Source organism: Anopheles moucheti, chromosome 2 (genome assembly GCF_943734755.1).
Source record: "Anopheles moucheti chromosome 2, idAnoMoucSN_F20_07, whole genome shotgun sequence".
Taxonomy (NCBI): domain Eukaryota; kingdom Metazoa; phylum Arthropoda; class Insecta; order Diptera; family Culicidae; genus Anopheles; species Anopheles moucheti.
Window position 1 is genome coordinate 97,190,489 of NC_069140.1, and position 22,497 is coordinate 97,212,985.

The 22,497-nt window shown below is 46.9% G+C and overlaps 6 protein-coding genes across 6 annotated transcripts in view; 3 read left to right on the top strand and 3 right to left on the bottom strand.

Annotated features, from left to right (window-relative positions):
* LOC128310620 (microtubule-associated protein futsch) overlaps positions 1–22,497 on the top strand; it is a 338,371-nt gene that overhangs the window by 147,234 nt on the left and 168,640 nt on the right. The window lies entirely within an intron of this gene.
* On the bottom strand, positions 6,990–8,917 carry LOC128310630 (dipeptidase 1-like). The gene is made up of 4 exons (XM_053047319.1): positions 8,873–8,917; positions 8,251–8,422; positions 7,416–8,176; positions 6,990–7,348 (listed from the first exon to the last, which is right to left on the bottom strand). Exons 1-4 carry the CDS (start codon positions 8,889–8,891, stop codon positions 6,990–6,992), a joined length of 1,311 nt encoding a protein of 436 aa, XP_052903279.1. The 5' UTR covers positions 8,892–8,917.
* LOC128300537 (dipeptidase 1-like) lies at positions 9,336–10,895 on the bottom strand. Its single transcript, XM_053036637.1, has 4 exons — positions 10,880–10,895; positions 10,654–10,816; positions 9,814–10,589; positions 9,336–9,739 (listed from the first exon to the last, which is right to left on the bottom strand). The coding sequence occupies exons 1-4, from the start codon at positions 10,893–10,895 to the stop codon at positions 9,336–9,338; spliced, it is 1,359 nt and encodes a 452-aa protein (XP_052892597.1).
* Positions 11,125–15,448, bottom strand: LOC128310631 (uncharacterized). Its single transcript, XM_053047320.1, has 4 exons — positions 15,403–15,448; positions 12,332–12,500; positions 11,498–12,270; positions 11,125–11,429 (listed from the first exon to the last, which is right to left on the bottom strand). Exons 1-4 carry the CDS (start codon positions 15,446–15,448, stop codon positions 11,125–11,127), a joined length of 1,293 nt encoding a protein of 430 aa, XP_052903280.1.
* LOC128310622 (ribosome biogenesis protein SPATA5L1) lies at positions 12,771–17,074 on the top strand. Its single transcript, XM_053047310.1, has 3 exons — positions 12,771–14,834; positions 14,900–15,098; positions 16,939–17,074. Exons 1-2 carry the CDS (start codon positions 12,771–12,773, stop codon positions 15,044–15,046), a joined length of 2,211 nt encoding a protein of 736 aa, XP_052903270.1. The 3' UTR covers positions 15,047–15,098; positions 16,939–17,074.
* LOC128310619 (phosphatidylinositol phosphatase PTPRQ) lies at positions 16,954–22,408 on the top strand. The gene is made up of 6 exons (XM_053047306.1): positions 16,954–18,801; positions 18,865–19,024; positions 19,097–19,804; positions 19,871–21,051; positions 21,119–21,464; positions 21,540–22,408. The coding sequence occupies exons 1-6, from the start codon at positions 17,068–17,070 to the stop codon at positions 21,743–21,745; spliced, it is 4,335 nt and encodes a 1,444-aa protein (XP_052903266.1). The 5' UTR covers positions 16,954–17,067; the 3' UTR covers positions 21,746–22,408.

Below are 22,497 nucleotides of genomic sequence, written 5' to 3' on the forward strand. Positions count from 1 at the left end.
GTCACCTCCCCCTTTTTTGCATTAGTGCTCCAGGACCCTGGACCCTGGTTTGGCAGCAAGCGCCACTATCGATTGCTACCGAATCAGTGAAAGTGACAACACTTTAGTACAACCCTCTGGTTGGGTTCATGCGTTGGCCGATTCGATGATCGGACCCGAAAGACGGTGTAGCAACAAAAAACGTCGACATTCTTCACACTTTCGCTACCCGTCAGTAATGCTGGCGCTATCAGAGGGTTTGATAAATGGCTCACTCTTGACGGAGTGTTCGGCTGAAATATGAGGTATGAAACCGAAGAGATCGTACTCGGTTTCGAGGGTGACTGTTGGGGTGGTAAACCCAATTGGATAAACGAAACGAAAAAACAGCCTGGTTTCCTTTGGGAGGTGGGCCGGGGACGAAAAAAATAACGGGGCAGTATCTTATGTGCTTAACAAAAAACAAGCGATTCCAACCTCGCAAATGGTAAGCGTCTGATGTTGTGCCTCCCGAGCATGGCCGTACCAGTGGTCCGAGTGGTCTAAATGGACGAGTCGTTAGAGATGGATTGAGGACTAAATTTCGTTCAGCATTAACTAACGGTCGATCCTAGCTGGACAAGCGTAGGTATCTGTCGGCAACACTTTTTTACTGCGTAACCCCCCAAGAGTGTACGGGCACTTTTTTATGTGAACAAAAAAACTAACGCAGCACACTCGGTAGTTACGCAGGAAACCCCTCGAAATCCTTTTTGGTTTGGTGTTGTTGGCAACAAAATATGACAACTACATGTGACCAGCACAGGCCGAGTCTGTTCTAAACGGTAACTTTCACACTTTGGCTTGAAACCCCGCAATAGACCCCGGCGAAGGTACGCTCACTCCTCTTTCAGGAACGCGCTAATCGAGTGTAAGTGTCAACGCCACGAGACAACTTCATGGACGCGCCCGGAGTACATCGACGGGTTTCACCATGCCTTAATCCTTTTTTCTTGTGCCGAAGGTTTTACCACGTCCACCATGCTTGGACCCGTGTGTGCTTCTGTGGCTTCTAAACCTTTCGGGCAAGGCGACACTCCGGCTAATCGGCTTTGCTGGTTGCGTTCGAGCTCCGGTTCCTTGCCCCGGCATGAAAACAAAAGGAAAAAAAACCGTGCCGCTAACTAACGGCTTTAGTCTCTAGCCGGCATCGAAACCCTTCAACCGTGGTCGGCCTCAAAATCCGCCACAACCGCCACGACGAAGAAACCGTGTCGCTGTGACTCACTATAAGGACGGTCCCGGTGGCACACGGTAGCAGGTCGTAGCGGGAGAAAGGATTATACACCCGCGCGATGTATTGTTTTGTCGGCTTTGAGCGTACGGTCGGGCTAGGGATTGGATTCGAAGCAATTGAGACCATCGGGGTGTAAGCGCTACCCGACAGACTGGGCCAGATCTCGGTCGACGATTCGAAGCGTTCGGCCTGCGTAGCGGTGCGGTAAGCAGATCTATTTGTTTTGGAAATTGCAAGGAAAACAGTTCACTTTTCATAGCCCTGGAGCCCGGCCCTAAGCGCAGCTTATCCGCAGCTTCGGCTCAAGCTTCAGATCCCGCCAAAAAAGGTGCCGCAAGCTCCGGCACCAACAACAAACACACACACGCATCTCAGGCGGTCTTACGCGGCACGAAGGTGTGAGATATCACACCAACAAAAACGGTTTTGCCGACACCTGACCGCCGTCCTGGATGGCGGATGTCCACGTGGTGAGCTTAAGATATTGATCTCCAGACTGTTTTTCCATGGAGGCCACAGACATCATCGCTTTCGGACATTCGGGCTCGAGATTCTTCCGTGCCGTAGATTTGTCTTTCATGTGCAACCGACCGCAAGGGCCGAATAGGGTGGCTGTAGGGTGTTTTCGAGTTTTGCATAAGCTACCGCTCGATTTCCACGAACATGAATATTCAGAACCAATGTCATCCATGCGCAACGGTTTCCAGTGTCTCGAAGATTGTTTCGGTTTTTACGCGGGGGTTGCTTTTTTCTTTAAAGGACCAATCTTTGAAAGGATCTAGGAAGGGAAGGTTTTTTTTACTGTCTATTTCTGGTACGCACTCCCTGCTCAACCATTCAACCGCCATGCCGAAAACACAATTGTCCCTTTAAGCTAAGGACACACATACGGCGCGCGCGGTGCCTCGCGGAAAGGATATGTCGCGCGCTAACCCAAACCCCCTGAGCAGAGGTCAGCATGCATGGCAGTTAGATGAATAGATGGAAGGGAGAAAAAAAGAAGGTCGCGACGTAACTGGAGAAGGCTTCCGCTTGATAATGGCGACAGGGTCCAATAGAAGCGCGACACACCAACACCCGCAACCAGCCCAAACCCGGTACTTGCTGAATGTGACTAATCTTCCGCACTTCAAGGGCGGATGTTTGCCCGGTGCCGGTTGGCGGCATCCTCCATCCCGTGGACTAAGGACGTGGACGAACGGAAGATTGTTTTAGTGGCGGGTTAGTGTTCGAACTTTTTTTCCTTTGCTGCTGTTTTTTGTTCGCTGGCTTCTACAAATAGTTGGTTCTTTATGCCCTCCTCGCAACGACGACGGCACACATTTTCCGACACTTTGGCGTTTCCGCCCGTTTGTGCCTCGGGAGACCAATTTCGAGCTGATTATGATGCCACTTCCGGCAGGTTGCTGTAATTTGGGAGGATGTGTTTCGTTCCGCTGATATGAAGGATTGTGTGCGTTTTTTTGTTGTGTTCACTTGTGTAAAATGGTTGTTTTGTCGCCGTCCGGATTAGTTGTTGAGTTTCACGCTTTTTAAAGCGATCCGGTGTGCGTAAGCCTTTAGAAAGTGTGTAGAACCATCGCAACTAAATGATGTTGTGCTATCAGACATTTAAACATTTGTTACTTTAGCGAAATTCTTATACAAGGAGGACTCTATTTAATCCTAGTAAGAAAACTTATAGAATCTTCATATACAACTTCCCTTGGAAAACCTGCCCGAATGAGATGCCATTGTTGCAACACGTTTTGGGTTTTGTGGTTTTGTAGCACAATGATTGATTAGTTCACTGCCACCATTTATTATGACACACATGTTTGTGGCGACTCCAAAAACGGAAATTCCTTAGCGCCGGCTGATCATTTTCCACTGCCGCTGCATCGATGGAAATTGTTTCCGTTAGTGGAAAACAATCCATTAGACCGAGAGGATACGATCGACTTTTTTGTATTGTTCGTGTCATGTTATACTGATTTTTAATTAAATGTTTAAAATAATTACCCCCACCAAGCGAGTGCGGGATGCTTTCACCGGATGGTTCTTTTAGAAGGTTCCTTTAGAGGAAAAAACACCAAACCAAAATGGAAATGGTTTCAGATCACTTGTCACCCAGATGTTTCCGCCGTGGACAAAACCTCATCCTGCGGCGTAGCGTCGCCACGAAAAAGTGATTAAATAGTTAATTAAAACGAAATAAGTCTTTTTTCTCTCAGCTTTTCTTTCTGCATTCCGTTTTGTTCTGTTGGGTAACTGGGCTGGGCGGCTTTTTAGAAGCCTTGACAAGTTTTTCCGACCCTCCCCTTTACCGAGCATGTCCCGTTGCGGAAGCGCTCGGAAAGGCGACATTTTTGAAGCATTCGCGTCTCGGGCCAATGAAAACAGGCATCGATCGATGATTGTGATGAGCATGGGTTTTATGGACATTCTCATATCATAACACCACATCCTTCCGAATTCCCAGGGAAAAATGCAAACGCAACACGAAGGAAAAGTACATTACACGCTCTGATAGGCGGCTGACAAACACGTCCCGAAACCCGGGACACCCGGGCGTTGTTGGATGGCCCGGGGTAAAATGACGGACGACGGTTGGGTTATTTTCGAACAGTCCGAACATGGCAACATGGTGTACTCGGCTGTATGAACCGTGCCAGCCTGTTGCAAGGTTCCCACGCCACCCGTTACCATGGCTGCCTGGTTACAGCCAGATCAGCGCCGTCCCTGTAGCGATAGTTTCGGTGCCGCCGGCATGAAGTGTCGTCTTCTGCAAAACACCCCGAATGATCCGATGCTGTGCGAGAGAGAAAATGAGTTCCGTCCGGGGCAAAAAAAGGATACGATAGCAGATTTTCCGACTCCGGTTTTGGGGTCGAGTTTCCCCTCAGGGAAGTCGTATCATGCGTGCGACAGGCAGGGCAAAGGGGAGCGAGCGAGTAAGCGTCGTGCTGATCTTACAAGATCCCCGGCGCTGTTCGTCATTCATCACGCGTACATCACACGCGTACGATCTCCCCACACCGGGCGAAGGCACGACGCGTTCAAATTCAATTATCTGCACTGTTGAGAAGGATTCGAGTTGATGGTGAGTAATGTCTCCGATAAACGGATCTAATTGACGACCTTTCAGCGGTTCCGAGGCACCCACCGGCTCTGGGGGGGGCGATTTGATGGAGAAGTTCTCTCACTCGCAGTGGTGAAGGTGAAGGTTGGTGTAGGTTGATGTCTATTCCTGGGTCAAGTTGGATAGTGTCACATGTGTTTGGTGCCTCCTGGTAAAACAAAACCCAGGAGTTTTATAATTGTTACTCGTTGAAAGATAACTTCCTGGACGACTGGAGGATGGTTTTCAAAATTAGCAGAGCGGAAACGATGTTAATAACTTCGAATGAGTTGTGTGATGATTCGAACTTCAAAGATTCCCAGTAAGATGTAACTCCTTTTTTAGACACCCTCAACAACTTAAATTACTCAACACGATAAGGTTCTTCAGATGTGATTTTAATCCTGTTTCATGCTAAACCTTCTTTCTGAAGCAGATTTCGCCGTCCATCCTCTAACAAACTTCAAAACTTCATTCGTCACGCTTTGAGCGCTTCGCTCCTCAAATCTCAAGCATCATTCATACCGGTGACATTCAACACCGGTTAGACATCGCAAACGAAAGGGAAAACCGTTCAAAGCATAAGCACTTTTATCGCAACCCAACACGCCATCCTTCCTGCACAGCACAAAAGGCCAAAATCAATAAAAGTGATCATCAATTTTTCGTCCGATCGAAACGCACGACCGAAGGAAGTATGAGTGTTATCCTTTCACACATAGTTTCTTTTTCGCCTTCACCCAACGTAACGCAATGGACGAAAACATCTGCCTGCTTCTTGCGGGATCCTTTCGAAGGCGCTAGATCATGACTCTCTTCCCTGTGCCGGTTACGTCTGCATCCTTTCATGCCACCACGCACCGTACAGTGGTGTCGGTTTCTGGTTTATCCTCGCTGGTTTGTTCCCTTCTCTTCCTCCCTCGTACACAATAAATCATTAACTCTTCCAAGAAACCCGATCGCGATCCTTTTTTTCTCTCTCACTTTTCTTGTGCGATTTGGCCATTTTCCCTGTTTTCCCGAGTGTTTCGTGAGTGCTAGATCGATCGATCGATCGCTTGTGGCCTGATAATTAATTATCCAACGCTGGAGGCCACTTCAACCGTCAGGACAGGGTTGGAACTGAACGCAGATCTCGCGCTCGCGCACAAACAGATGAAACTCATCGTTGCGTGGCTAATTTTTTATTGCTTTCCTTTCGCCTTTTCCAGCCGTAACTCGTCCTTGAAAAATAAAAACCGAAGTGTTAGGTTTCTTATTTTAACCTTCTTGGTTAAGAAGACGCACAAATGTGTCGTTTCATTTCGTCAGTTGAAAATACGAAGGCAGAAAAATCGAAACCAAAAGACATTTTGGAAGTGATATGCAGCGTCTCCGGATTTTTTTTTTTTGAGCTTGTTCGGCAGTACTTCAAGCAGGAAACGTATGGCTCTCGGTTAACCGTGATGAAATGATAATTTATGATGCAAAAAAAGAGTAACGGAACAATCCATCTGTGATTTTTCTAAATTAACTTGTTTCTTGTGTGGTGCGCTGTCGCTCCAGTAACGTTTCGTTCGGAACGCTAACAAGTTTTAAGTTGACTTTAAAGCTACAGTTCGGTCCCGTAGCATACCGAATTGGTGTATTAAAACTGGTTGCGTATGGTTACCAGACGCCTGAAGAATGCTGGTTTCCACATCCTTTTTCCCTGCTTGCCAGCCCTTTCCCGATCATTACGATCAGCGGGTGCCCTTATCCTTTCGCTTTGTGCTGTGGAAGGAGTACGAGCCCAAGAAAATCAGCATGCTGCTGGAATGTGTGCAGCAGAAACTGCACAACTGTACACGCAGCCTGTCCAGTGTGCCGATTTGGGATCGATAATCGGTAATAATGTCCCATTCGTCGCATCGTCCGTTTTTATGCTCGTTGTCCATTGTGCAATATGGCCGACCAGACCCGGTCTAGTGTCCTGCTGTTACGCATCCCGGATGGACGCTTTGTGTTTGTTCCAAAGCAATACAAAGAATATACGGAAGGGTTTACCGAAGGGTCAACTGTAACCTTCGCCAGCTTGCGTAACTCATTCTGGTGGACACAACCCTTACCCGACCGGAGCGCACACAGCAACACACATTTGATCCGGAAAAACTGTCCCGACAGTCAATGGAGGAAGAGGAAAAAGGGATCCTTTTTTGTTCGTTGTTGCTCAGTCCAGTACGTGTGCAACTGGTCAGCAGGAACTCGGCCTACCACTCGTTTCGTTTGCGATTCCATCCGAGCCACAGTCTCTTTTTTAAGGGTCAGAAATTTTCCATTCCGGACACCCCACTGTGTGCGTCCAAGGACTAGGACGGCCATTAAAAAGGACGCTCCTACAATGGGTTGGTTCGAGTTTTGGGTTGGCAACAATGCGCAAGAGTTGCACATTTTCTGGTCGGATTGAAGGGATTTGTTTGCTTTTGCTGAATGTGTTGCTTCCCCCAAAAAATAGCTCTTTTGAATTTTGGCCATGATTTATGTGGACCGAATGGATGCATGTGCCTTTTTTCGGAAATGGTTGAATTGTTCGTTTGGAACCGTTTCTACTGTGCTTGATCGTACTTGGCTTAAAGGGAAGCTTCTTTTCGGACAGGGCAACATAAAACGGTCCCTTTATTGCTTATGAATGTCCAGATCACTCATGCATGGCTGGTCGGCGACACCGGCATCAACGAAATCCTGATAAGGTATCAGATCTTCGTACGGTTCCACATCCACCATGCTGTCCCTCACATGTTCCACCTCGCGGAAAACTCGCAACAAGTTTTCACCCGCCAGCTTTCGCAGATCTTCGCGTGTCCATGGCGTAAAGGTGGTACCGTTTTTGAGCATTCCATCGGCAAGCATGTCGAACAGATCGGGATACTTGGACACGTCGTCCAGAAACATCGGCACACTATCCACTCCATCAAAGTCTCCACCGAGTCCGATGTGGTCCGGCCCAGTGATGCCTTTAATATAGTTCAGATGTTCTGCAAACGAAAGCAGTATGTCAAGTGTTGATGAAGATGTACGCTCCCCACAACGAAAACCCCTTACCGATCACATTATCAATCGATCTGCCTCCGATGAAACCGGTGTAAAAGTTCACCATGATGATACCGCCGTTTTGGACGAGCTGCTTCAGCACATCGTCCTGCACGTTGCGATGGTGTTGGAATACGGAGTGCGAAGAGGAGTGACTGAAGATGACCGGTGCCTTCGTGTGCTCCAGTACCTCCACCATAACACCGTGACTGACGTGCGACACGTCGACCAGCATGCCGAGCCGGTTCATCTCCCACAGCACGTTCCTTCCCCAGTCGGTGACGTTGCGCAGTTTCGCTTCCGGTTCGGCGTCTATCGGTGACGCATCCGCCCACGGTGTGTTGCAGGAGTGGGTCAGTGTCATGTATCGCACGCCCAGCTCGTAGTACATCCGCAACACCGCCAATCGGGAATCCATCGAATGGCCACCCTCGACCGCGATCAATGAACCAATCTTACGCTCCCGGAACGCTTCCATAATGCCTTCCGTCGACGTGACGTACTTCATGTGGTCCGGGTACTTGCGCACAATGCGCTTGATCACATCAATCTGCTCCAGCGTGCGCTCCACTGCATCTTTGTATTGGTTGTTGCAGGCGACGTAAGCCACCCAGAACTGGGCACCAACTTTGCCCGCTTTTAGGCGCGGTATGTCCGTGTGGCTGCTAGTCGAAGGTCCCCAAACGGGATGCTCCTTCAGGTCGCTGTTAAGCTCGAACTTGTTGATCTGATTCCGCTCGAAGTTGTACAGATTCCAGGGCAAATCATTATGACTAGAGTGTACACGGAGAGAGCAATTACTGTTAGTTAACTCTTCACGAGTTTCAACAGAAGATGCACTACTAACCCATCAATTAGTGGGACCTCGTCCAGTACTGTCCGTCCGAAAAATTGGTTTACTTGCGGCACAACACTGTTGTCAGAGTCGGTGTTTGTGGCTATTGGGACCGCTATTGCCACTGCCAGGACGGCAAACAATATCAAAACCCCCATTGTCAACGTTTTTTTGTACGCCATGACTAGAAAGTAAAGTAATTAATAAGAAATTCAGAAATCAATCGCAGTGGTCTAAGTAGTTTTTTTTTTATTCTATGCCAAATTGACGTTTCTTTTTTAAACTATTTCTGTCACTCCACATCTTCTCTTTCTGTTTTATTAATGTACTAGACTAATAGAACCACTAATTTCCATACTAGTGTCGCAGTAGTAGATGATGTCATTCATTTTGCATCATGACAAAGCATCTATAGCACACAAGCACATTAATTGTTTGCTTCAAAACTATGTACATCTTGCGGTATTCACGTAAATCTGTTACCCAGTGCATATTATACACAAACAACACTGTTGAAGCTGTCTTCTATATTATACACTCAATATCTTATCGTTTTATTCCAATAAATCCACCGCTATGCACTGTATGACGCAATCAAACACAACCCTTAATTTGTCGCCTACACGCTAATTACCTTTCGCTAGACAAGACATCTTTATCCCCCAGCACTCACGCACCGTTTCTCACAACGGCTCGGGCACTACTAAACCTGCTTAGTAGTGCGACGTATTGTTTTACTCTGATCAGCTCCACTGTGCACGCTGTGTTGCAGCTTGTGCCCATTCCACTGTCAGCACTGATATGATAATGGTCGTAAAATAATTAACTTGCCAAGTATCGCTCTATCATCATTCATCTCGTGCCGTTTCGCGTAACGATAAAGCATGAGAATAGGCGCCCGGTACGGTATCTTTCGCCGATTAAGACGATCGGGTTGTAAAGTGATACGGAATGACAATTGGCTGTCAGCAAAGGGGATATATTGGAACAGACGGAAACGACGGTCTTATCATAGTGACGCAGAAGATTTCGCTTTCGTTTCGCTGAAATTTATTTACATCCATTCAGGTTCGAAAGAACCGCTTTTCGTAAGGGAATTAAACGTGATCTGGTGTGATGAAAAGTCGCTTTCCCTCCTTCTGTAAGCTCTTGTGCATATCGATGTCCGACATGCACGGTTGATCGGCCACATTGGCTCGTTCGAATTCTTCGTATGGAATGAGGTCTTCAAACGGTTCCTCGTCCACCAAACCGTCCCGAACGCGCTCTACCTCGCGGAAAACTCGCAACAGATTCAACCCGGCCAGCTTCTGAAGATCTTCCCTCGTCCACGGTTCAAACGTTTCACCCGTACGGAGCACACCGTTCGCCAGCATGTCAAACAGGTCCGGATATTTGGAGACATCCTCCAGACCTTCCGGTGTAACAGTCACGCCGTTGTAGTCACCTCCAAGCCCGATATGATCGACACCGATCAGCGTCCGAATGTGGTTCAGGTGTTCTGGATGGGATCGTACAAAAAGGAGAGACTCTTTATAAACGCAGACACAACCCACTCACTTCCATTCCACTCACTGATAACATCGTCGATGGTGTTTCCTCCGACGAACAGAGGATAGAAGTTGACCATGACAATCCCCTTCTTTCTGCCCAGTTCCCACAAAATGTCATCCTGCACGTTACGGTGATGCTCGAAGACGGCATGGGCGGACGAGTGGCTGAAGATAACGGGCGCCCGGCTGTGTTGCAGTACGTCCCTCATAACACCATAGCTGACGTGCGATATGTCGATCATCATGCCGAGACGGTTCATCTCCCATATTACGTGGCGTCCCCAAGCGGACAGGTTGTTCAACTGGGACGGTGCTGGCGGTGGTGTCACATCATCGACCGGAGATGCATCGGCCCAGGGAGTGTTGCAGGAGTGCGTCAGTGTCAGGTAGCGTACGCCAAGCTCGTAAAACAACCGCAGTACCGCCAGTCGCGAATCGATGGAATGGCCACCCTCAACGGCAATCAAGGAGGCAAGTTTCTTCTCCCGGAAGGCTTCCATAATTCCATCCGCGGAATCGGCGTACTTGAAATCGTTCGGATACTTCTTGATGAGGCGTTTGGTGACGTCAATCTGCTCCAAGGTGCGTGCGACCGCATCCTTGTACTCCGTGTCTGCACAACGGATATAGGCCACCCAGAACTGGGCGCCAAGTTTCCCCTGACGCAAGCGGGGAAGATCCGTGTGAGTTCGGTCGTCAGCCGACCAGACGGGATGCTCCTTGAGATTTGAGTCAAGATTAAAGCGATTGATTAAGTTCCGCTCCACTAGGTATATGCTGAATGGAAGATCATTATGTCTGTGAATGGAAGCGTGGGTTAGTTGACAAATCCACCAAACAGTCCTTACGGCTATAACACTACCCATCTATAAGTGGCACTTCATCGAGTACTTCCCGGCCGGAGAATTTCTTCGAAGTGGGTGCGTCATCATACGAGTTGACGACTATAATCGGAACCACAATAGCGCAAACCGTTATCACCGTCGCAATCACACATGCAGTGAGCACCTTTTTGTTGGTTAAAACTATTATCTAATGGTTATTATCATTCCAAAAGGGCCAAAGAATCATACAAGTGCGATACTTACTTGTTTGGAAAATCATCCTCACAGTGGATCTTTACCTTACCGCACTGAACGATCTACTGAAGCGTACAATCGTCTGCGACCTGCTCTCCTGCGTGATTGACACGGATTAGATAGCGCACAGCTGAGCAGTGATATTGACAAACGTTTTATTGCATGTACTATTGATAACACATTCTCGATGATAATAATTACCGATTTTAAACAAACCGTAATCATTACCGAAAAGAAACGAACTATTCTTTATTCTAATCCAACATATCTTCCACTCCGTCATCCTCGAGCGGTTGCTCATGAGAGAGTTCTCGCTTCACTTGCTCTACTTCGTGAAATACGCGTAGAAAGTTTAGTCCCGCCAGTTTCCTGAGCTCGTCCTTCGTCCACGGCGAGAATGTTTCGCCATCGGAGTACTTCCCATTTGTAAGAGCGATGAACAGATGCGAAAACTTGGATACATCCTCCAGTCCATCGATTGCACTATCAAATCCATCAAAACCGCTACCAATGCCGATATGATCTGCCCCAATGACTTCTCTCAGATAATTAAGGTGTTCTAGTGGATATTGAGTGGGTAAGTTCAGTAAAGGCATTCCATTCTGCTCTGAACATTTGCATACTTACCGAGCACATTGTCTATAGTGTATCCTCCCAGAAGCTTAGGATCGAAGCTAACCATAATAAGTCCTCCCTGAGTAGCTAACGGAATCAGTACGTCTTCCCTCACGTTAAGATGATGTTTGTTGATGGCGTAAGCTCCCGCATTGCTGAAGATCACTGGAGCTCTGCTGTATCGCAACACATCCAATGCCGCGCCGTAGCTCGCATAAGAAAGATCCACAACCATGCCTAAGCGATTCATTTCCCACACTACCAGTCGACCCCAAAGGGAAAGATCCTGGCGCATATCGGCGGTACCGATGTCCATCAGCTCAACAATTGACGAATCAACCCAACTGCAGCAATTTCGTTCGGAAGCGAGTGACATGCACCTTACGCCGAGTGCATAAAGGCTTCTCAAAAGACCAAGCTTCATGTTAATCGAATGTCCACCCTTTACAGCGAGCAGTGAAGCAATTTTTGATTGCTGGATTGTAGTCTCCAGCTCAGCAACTGACGTTACAAGAGAAAGATCCTGTCCATGTCTTTCAATTACCCGTTTTAGAATGTCTATTTGTTCAAACACACTTTGGACTGCTTCGAGAGAAGATGCGGTACAGTTTAATCCAGCATACCATATTTGTCCGTTAACCTGTCCAGCTCTGAGACGAATCAGATCCGTGCGAGAGGTATTTATTTTGCTCCAAACCATGTGACGCTGCAAATCCCAGTTCAGATCAAACTCCCGTAGATTGTTTTTCGCAATCTTTGCTATATTTGTAGCTAGTTGGTTGTGCCTTTAGAGTAGAAATAATTTTGCTGAAAAGGATTGTATTAACAACATTCAGCTCGACTCACCCAACAATAAGAATTTGTTTGTCATGGACGTAGGATTCCGAGTTCGTGTGGCCCGCACTTAAGAGTTCCTCGTCGATTTTACCTACGTGGTAACCTTTTCCAATAATTGTCAGGAAGGAAACGAATGTAATTATGAGACCTATCAACAGCAGGAATGATGTGGAAGAAACTGAAATAAGAACAACATAAAATGTAACGTCAACCGTATTTTTAAAATTAATATCTGTGTGAAACGTTTCTCTTGAAATTCCGTATGAAATGTTTCATGAAATATTTCAACGAATTACTTGCACAGTGGAAAGTTCGCACCAAGTTCGAAAATGAATTTGACAGTGCTATTCAATTCGAAACAGTTTTCGAAAATGATAACAAGGGTTTGTTTACATTTAGTGCCGGTTTTGTTTTGGTGGAGTAGCGCGTTGCTGTTGTCTGCACAAAAATGTGTGATTCGCTTAATTTATCGCTAAAGTTTAACTCAAAGCTGGAACCAGCCTTTACTGCACCTCAATCCCTTTCTGTGTGGCCAAAGGAAAATGAACGGAGTGCGTGGCCTTTGTTGCCCGGTGTGCCAGCTGTTTGCCGCTTGCAGAACGGACGCTGCTTTCTTTGGCGAGTATTTTCCCACTTGGACCGTAATTCAGTGCACAGAGAAGCATACTACGGTAACCAGACGGTGGAACTAATAGCAGATGGTGCTGAACGAACCATTTCAAATGATGGCAATACTTTAGTAGAGATAAGTCCGATCCAAGTTCCGGTGGATGATTTCCAGGAAGTGATTATCGACGTTTGGTTGGATTGTTCCTGTTTAAAGGTGGACTTACTGTTGACGAAAGATTGTCTGATCGATACGCTACGTACGTTCCTTGCGGGGACATTCTTCTGTAAAGGTTCTCGGCTCGATTTCAGGTGTCTCCGCGAGAGAAGCATGGGAATCTGTGCGGCGTACGTAAATGAAACGCGTGGTGTATCTTTGTACGGTGAAATCGAAAGGTCCACTATAATAACCATCAATCAACTGAATTTTCATCCTGATACCCTTGTACCCAAGCAGCTGGGAGGAATCGACAGTGCACGAGAACAGTTGGAAGTAGCGCTAACAGAAGGTCGCTCCCTACTAGTACATGGTCCGAGTGGAACTGGGAAGTACAGTCTGGTGAAAACTGTTGCAATGGAGAAAAATCTTCCACTGTTTGAAATACGTGGATTGCATTTTCTTCGTTCCCTACCAGGAGAAACGGAAGCAGAACTGCGCAAAACCTTTGTTCGATTGCACCGTTTCGAGGAGCTGATCGGTGAAGCGATACCCGTTATTTTGCTGGTGAAAGACATTGATACCATTTGCCCTAAGGTTGGCTCGAGAAAGGGTGAGGAGTTCATTAACGTTGCACGGATTACGTCCCAGTTTGTATCGCTTGTGGATCAGTGCAAAGGATCGTCCGAGAGTGTTATCATCATCGGCACAACCTCGAGCATAGAAAGCATGGATACGCGCCTGCGAAGACCCGGCCGGTTAGATAAAGAAATTACCCTGGGATTTCCCTCGCAAGATCAGCGGATCGATATTTTACGGAGTTTCAACACGGCTACCCATCGTCCGCTTCCTGAAGGACAGTTGGAAAGGATTGGACAACGAACGGCAGGTTACGTAGGAGCTGAACTGCAGCTTCTTTACTATAATCTCGTTCGAGAGATCGACAAAAAGTGTCTTCCATTCGACGATGCCCTAATCGCGGTACAGAAGAAACATCGCCCTAGTAGTCTTCGTAACGCAACAGGACTGGTGGGAGGTGATGATGTCTCACTAACTCTCGATTCCTTCGGAGGAATGGATGATCTCAAAGCACTCCTTAGACTGTGCATAGTGGAGCAGCTTGCAAATCCCGACCGGTTTCAGCGTCTCGGCATACACCCACTGCGAGGCATTCTTCTGTACGGACCTCCCGGTTGTGCGAAAACTACACTAGCCAAATGCCTAGCCGCCGAAACAGGCATGACCTTCCTGTCCCTATCAGCCGCGGAAGTTTACTCACCGTATGTTGGTGATGCGGAAAAGCTCATCACACGCGTATTCAGCGAGGCACGCATAAATGCGCCAGCAGTGGTATTTTTGGACGAAATCGATTCGCTCGTGGGCAATCGCGGTACGACAGGGATGAAGGGTGGCTCGGGAGCTGTAAATATGGGTGTCCTTTCGACACTGCTAATGGAAATGGATGGCATTGGGCAAGCGGAGCAATTGGGGAGTTCGTTGAGCGAGGATGCAAAGCGCGTGATTGTGATAGCGGCCACCAACCGACCGGACATGGTCGACGATGCTTTATTGCGTCCCGGGAGACTAACCAAATTGATTCACATACCAGCTCCGGAAGAAAAGGCACGGATAGCTATACTGCGAAAGTTAGCCCACCGCGTACCGTTTGCTGAGGACGTTAGTCTCGAACTAATTGCGCAACAGACGGACCGATTCTCTGGTGCCGATCTTCAAAATCTTTGCACACAGGTAATGTGTTCCTATACAGTCCGGTTAAAGGTGCTAAGGCTAAAGTGCTTTTCATATCTTTTTAGGCCGCTCTCAACGCAGCAACGGAAAATTTGAATGCTACGTTTGTTACAATGTCACATGTTTTGTGTGCACTACAAGATGTGCGACCATCGTTGACGAAGCAACAGATCGAATGGTATCACAATTATGCAGCACACCGACAACGATAACCTGTATACTGTAGAATATACGAGTTGAACAGGCTTTACGAGATGTTTTGAAGTAAGTTCATGGGGATTACTCAACATGCCTGTTGTATAGGTGTGCCTATATTTTCAGGCATTGTTGTTGAGTCATTCATAACCGATCATAACTCTAGACTGGTTGGATAGGTTTCGTTTGGTAGTTAAAAAATCTTGTTATCTTTTACAAATCTAGAATTCCCTCACACACAAAGTATCGCACATCAAACAAATGTTCTCGAGGAGGTAGCACAGATAGTTGTAAATGCAAATCGATGCACGATAAATAGCAGAAAAGCAACCGGTTCCGATAAGATTCGCTATCGGCACCTGTGCATAGTTACCATTTTCTTCCGCACGATGTCCAACAGGTTGCCGTAGGATCGCCATCTGGCAGAGTAAAACAATGGCGCCGGTTTGATGTTGGTTTGTTGAAAAATAACTCCCAACTTCGGTGTCTCTGTGACGCTGATGATACACGATGCGAATGTAAGGAAACAACTTTTTATCGTGCTTGGAATCGAACGCTCTGGACACACGGAGCAGACAGATGGTTGTAATGTTTGTATGCGTGCGAGACACGTATGACTAGCCCGTTGAACATAAGGCACCAGTACTAGCTGACGGTCTCGATAAGAACTTCCGATCGATTATCGTCTTTGCTGTTTTCGTCGTGATGATGATAAGACTGCCAGGGTAGATAGTTGAGGACGCTTTACACGTACCACGATCTGAGCATCTACGACGTGTGAGTTCCCTTGGCTTATTCTAGTGGTTTCCTTTAAAATATTGTAAGAGTTCAATTCTACAGCATGAATTTCCAGTGGCATTCACTCGTACTTTGCAGGATAACGAATCGTCGGGTTCTCTTCCCCTTGAATCGGGTTCGGAAAATAACGACGAATGATATCTTATCTAATCTGTGTACATACTGGTCCGTTATGGTTCCGTTTGGTGCGGTGATGTATAGGTAGAAATCTCATTCTTATCAATAGGTAATATAGGGGCCATTCGTAAACGTATGGTCCGAAAGAGTACGCATATTAACAGCGTGTTCGCGAGTTCCGATAAAATTGCTCACGACGAGGTGGCTCACAAACCGTTCGAAGAACCACTTCGACGACAGTCATTTTCAGTTCGCGAACGTAATCGAACGTACAACCGGAGCAACCGAAGGTGTGGACAATACTTGTGACGTTGGCAATCCGTGACCGTATTGCCAATAGTGTGAAATTATCGTCGGTGTCCTTGTGGCCGTTATGGCCAAGTTTTCGAATTTAAAAACAATTTAACAACAGTGATTTAGTGCTGTAGTTGCACTGCGCTAGTCGCTGCGTTTATGAATCTAATCGATAAGCGGCAATGAAAGGTCCCCGAACACAAGGAGATGCTATTGAATTGTTACAACTGTCCGATAACGTCGCCGATGAATGATGGATTAATTGGAGGGAATTTTATTGATAGGTTCTTTTTGCGAGTTACACCAACTCAACCTGTCTGTCCGTTCGAAGTCTTGCCACTTAGGCGCCTTCAATTGTGCAAAAGGTTACAAATCTCAGCTATTATTTGCGATAGATCCGCCATACGTACAGCGTCAGCGAGGTGGCAGGAAGTATGTCCGTCTGTTAATGATAGTAGACTTGTGACCAGTGCAACATATCTTGTTAGGTGTCGTGATAATGTACGCGAGGGTGGGACAATAATGGTTGAGAAGTGATTTGTTTTTCTTCAACGCTAAAGACCAATCAAGTAGCCACTAATCGGGATTGTGTATTTACTATGCATCACAAAGGAAGCTTAACTTCCTTAGGGATGTGACGCTTAAAATTTGCTCCTACTTATGACGAGTTCGTTAATATCTTTATTTTCTTTTTCCACAGCCGTGCATGACTGGATCGTGATACAAAATGTAAATAATATGTGCACACGAACGACAATAAACAGTAAACAAATTGGTAAACAATAAATCATTTTTGTGCCTGCAAACCGAATAGTGATGAGCAATAGTAATGCTGACCAAGGTGACAGTGCTTCTCGCTTTGTTGCTCGGTAGTGGATGGACGTCACCGCAAGTAAACGCTGTTTCCGTCCAAGAAATTGACCATATAACTAAGAGTGCCTTACAGAACGAACAATCGCCTCAATGGACGAACTACGAGGAAGAATATGATGCTACAAGCAGTTGCCGTATTGCAGCATTGAATATTACCGTTTCAAAATGGAAAGTGAATGTGGAAAAATGGAGCGAAGAAAACAATACCGATGTGGTCTACGATATGTATGTCCATTACACGAAACCCTACAATACAGCAACCAGCAAACATGAACTGTTTAAGGACATCGAACTCCCGACGCACAATAAGTGTAGTATTCAGATGGTAAAAGTTTGTCGAAGCGACAAGCGAAAATCCAAATGTTTGTGTGGACAGTGGAAACCAAGTTTGAAAACAGACCAAGTACAAGTTTTGGAAATTGGAAGCGAACATAAGTCATACGTCCTAACATGGCTAGCGGAAATGGACGATTGTGTCGATCGGTATGAAGTATCTCTGTCAGGTACGACAGAGGTAAGTACGAGTAATCCTTACGTTACACTAAAAGATTTCACATTGCACAAGCCGCATTGCATCGCAATCAAGGTGATATATCAAAATAGAGATACGCTACAAACATACATCAATATGCGTGTATGTAAATCTGCATCAGCAGACTCGTCGAAGTGCAGCTTTGATTTCATTATAGAGAAAGGAAAAAATGGGACATGGAACAATACAGGTACCTTTAATATTTCGTCCGATGTGCAAACTGTTACGAATGGCACTGTATGTACGAAATCGTCTCCTGTCTCTTGTGCACCGTCTAATGGCCGTGCTTCATTGGCTACGAGCTCATCAGCAATGCAACCCGCTGCAGCTGAACCTGTTTCGGCAAAGTTATCAGCCATACCGTCCAAGTGTCCAAGTGTTCAAATATTTACTTCTGGCGATGTAACCATCAGGCCACAAACGATCGGACCGGTACGAGATCTTCGCGCAAATGCGGATTTTGACAGAAGCATCCTGTTGACATGGCAACCTCCAAAGGTTGGTTCCCATTGCGTTAAGGAGTACCAAATCACGTGGTCATCCGAAAGTCGGTTCATTGAAGCGTCGGACACGACGTACAATGTAACGCAGCTGGAACCATGTGTAACGTACCTGTTCACGGTAAACGCTATCGATCATGCCAATGATAAAGGAGAGCCAGCTAACATTACCGCAACGGTGCGTGAACTCCAGCAGTTGTCCGAGGTGACCGAGCTGGAGTTGAACGAGGCAGAACCGCGATCACTTGCCGTCAAATGGAAACCACCGGCGAATGGGAGTTTTTGTGTGCATTCCTACCGTATAGTAGCATGGTTCAATGCACCCGAAACCGGCCAAGCTGTGGAAGTGTTCGCGAACACCACCAGCGATCCGTATGTTACGTTCGGGGAGGTAATCGCTTGCATGGTGTACACGGTGCAAGTCATACCGATCTCCATCAGCAAGAATGACGGTCTGAACGACATGGGTACGGTGAGGATAAAGGAACGAACGATCTTGTCCTACCATGTGGAACCAATCCGCGCGATTGCAATAAATTCCCGAAGTCTGGAGCTTTCAACGATGCTGCTAAGCGAGAACAATAACAACTGTCTGTTGATCAGTGTGCAGTATAACTGTACCATGATGGTAGAGAACGAGCCTGATCCCGAATCACAGGTAGGGAGCGCATTATGACTCTGTTTGCCTGCTGTACAAAGCAACTCATTTTGTTATTCGCAGATTGTAAAGGAATTTGTCATCCCGAACGCCAACACCAGTTTCGAAGGCATAGTGGAGCCTTTGGTACCATTCACGGTATATACGTGCAACGCTCGGATTCAGAACATAGCGGGCTGGAGCGATCCAACATCGTCATTAGAGTTCAGAACGGCAGAAGATGGTAAAGATCTTCCCCAGCTCCATGCGTGCATCGGGATGATAGTGTAATATTTGACGGTTTGCTTCTTTCTAGTGCCCGATAGTCCAAGTGTGTTGGAGCTAGTTGGAGACAATCGCTCCATAGAGATCAAATGGAATGCCCCTACCGTGAAGAATGGAGTGGTTGTACGCTATCGGATACATGTCCGCATGATCGGGCCGGAGTATATATTACCCAAGCTGTGTACACCGTTGGAAGAGTTCAACGAAACAGTGGACCTGCGCGACGAAGTGCATCCAGATGAAGCACGCAGCTGGGATGGAAAGGAATTTAAATACGTGGTTGCAATGTTGAATCCCTACACGCTGTACACGGTGCAGGTGGCGGCCGCTACGGGCGCCGGATTGGGCCCGTATACAGAACCAACAGAAGTAGTCACGCTGCCTGATGTTTCCAACACCACCGAGAGCTTCCAAATCGATAAAATCGAAGGTCCGGAGCTAAATCAAACTTACAATTCATCGGTTTTCTTTTCCTGGAGTCTTCCTTGTGGTTTGCACGGAAGGCTCACACGGTTTGTCGCCCGGATGGATGGTATTCGCGAGCATGATCCATCGGTACCGCATTCTATAGACTGGGAGGTTGTCATTGGAGAGGGAGACGTGATAAATGATACCTACAGCTACGTTGAAAGTCGCCTGAAGCCCGAATACAACTACACTGTATCGTTGAGGGTGGAAGTAGCGAACGTGAGTGAGCTCAGCCCCGACGTGAGGTTACAGTTCCATTCTCCGGCAGGAAGTATGTGTAATGCGGCGCTTTTTAACTATGTTGGTAGATATTTTAATATGATATGAATACTTTCAGTTCCGACGATCGATCACACGGAGGAATGGTTCAATGTGGATGTATTCGAAGCGCCAAATCCCACCAACACGGCCCGCATAAGGCTGGGCAACGTGACGTTAACGTCAGACTTTGGCACCGTAAGCTATATGGCGCTGTTGATATCGGAACGACTGTGTCAGCAGGATCCATTGCCCAGTACCGCCTTCATCGACAACTCCGAAGAGCCCCAATGGCCCGAGGTACCGGATTGGTACCGGGCCACCAATATGCGGTGTGTGGAACAGTACCAAACGACACCCAGGTTTTGGAATCCAATGACGGCACGTTCGACTGGCGAGGACAGACGAAGCGGTGGTATAGAGTACGTCGTGGGGAAGGATAGTTGTCAGGGGTGGGGAGAGAGCAAGGTTCAGGACTATTGCAACGGGCCGCTCAAACCCGGCACGGAGTATGCGCTCATCGTGCGAATATTCTCCCGTAGCGGTTACACCGACACAGAAATGCAGGTGTTCCGCACGGATTCGTTGATAAAGGTAGGCCTGATCGTGAGCGCCGTCATCGGTTGTCTGCTGTTGGCGTTCATCTTAGGGCTGGTGATTGTATGGCGTAAGCAGCGATTGCTGCTACCGGCACAGCAAACGGGACGCGCACCGACGGAAGAACCGTCCGACATTCCGATGAAGAATTTCCCAGCCCAGTTCGACGAGCTGTTTCATGCGAACCGGGAAAAAGTTTCGAAAGAGTTCCAAGCGATCAACTACTACTCCGACTTCGCCCTCCAGGAGACGGTTAGCTTTCAGAGTGCGCGGGAAAACGAGCGCAAGAATCGTTACATCAATATCTTACCGTTCGACACGAACCGCGTGCTGCTGGACAGCAACGACGACGAGGAGGACATCGAAAGCGGGGCCAACGATTACATCAACGCATCGTTCATCGAGGGATACAAATACCAGCGGGAATACATTGCAACGCAGGGTCCCAAGCAGGAAACGTGCAACGATTTCTGGCGTATGGTGTTGCAGTACGAGATCGAATCGATCGTCATGCTCACGCAACCGATCGATCACGATAAGAACAAGTGTTGCCAATACTTTCCACGTTTCAATCAGTTCATCGATTTTGGCGACGTACGCGTGAAGTGCACGCAGGAACTGAACCTATCCCTGTACTACAAACGTCTGTTTCTAGTGTCGAAGGTATTGTAGTAGCTTTGCGCGGTTGAGAGATGAATCAGTACCAAAGTTTTCGCACCTTTATTTGCAGGGAAATCTGACAAAGGCTGTATTTCATTACCACTTTCTGGAATGGCCGGATCACAGCTGTCCCGCCAGTACAGCGGATCTGATCAAGTTTTCCAAAATAGTACGCGCCGAGCGGAAAAGTTACGCCATACCGCTTGTGATACACTGTAGCGCGGGTGTCGGCCGTACCGGTACCTTCATTGCGCTGGACATCGTTCTGCAACGGATGCAGCAGGAGAAGAAAATCAACGTGTACGATACGGTGAAGCGATTACGCCGGCAGCGTGTGAAGATGGTGCAAACGCTCGACCAGTACGCATTTCTTTACCAGTGCTGCCTGGAATATGTATCCAAGAATAATCGCAAAAGTAATACCTTCGCTCACATTCGTTGGGAAAGAATTGTGCACATTGAGCAATTGTCTTCACATCTTTTTTTTTCAGAACCAAAGACTAGCAACGTTGAGGTCATCCGACGCGATGATAAAGACAAGCCGTATCCTGATGTGATTCTGGACGTGGAACAGTTGCAGGTCGCCGTAGGTAACGGTGGAAAGCCATTGTTTAACATCAAATTTCCAAAGTCCGTCAATGCTGGCATAGGGAACGTGAACAGCTTTGCTCCGAACGAAATTGAAAGTGAAAAATAAGCCATACACGTGCCAACGAACACTTATGCTCCTGCAGGACCCAGTACTGCATACAATGGGGCTTCATTTTTGTTTTGATATTCTGTTGCTTTTTAATTAGAAATGTCGATCTGTGTAATCTGTGTGTTAGTTGAAGATTAATTTATTATGCTCAGGATATAGTAACGCATTTAGTGCATAGGAAAAGTTGATGTCGTTGCAGAAGGTCTAAGTGCAATTTTCGTCAAGAATATGTAAACTCATGTGTTGCAAACAGAAGGATCAGTTTGAAGAGGTAATGTCATATGAGTCATATGTTTCAATGCTGAAAACCGCCCGTCAATGATAAGCAGATATGGATTCGAAAGAATTGAGTGTTTGTGGACGTATGATTAATAATGAAAATTTGACTTTTAATGTACACTATTGACTCATCCACGGGTCAATAGACTTGCGAATTGTATACGAACATGTCCATCTGTCCATTATCTAGTTGTACAAAAATGTTTGAAAACACTCCATTCTATTGGAAAGAACACACAAATTTCATACTGTAAACGTTTACATAAACTAGCGCTATCGGCTCGGTTACACGGCTACGCTAAGAGCATCATGCAGTGTACAAAATATGCACGCTGGAGGGACATACATGTTAGCTCTTGAAAAACATGCTCTCCTGGTATCGGAAATCTGAAAACAGCTGGTTTGTATGGAATTCTAAGCGACACCCGCGGAAACTAGAGCTATCATTTCGAATTTTATGTTCGGTTTAC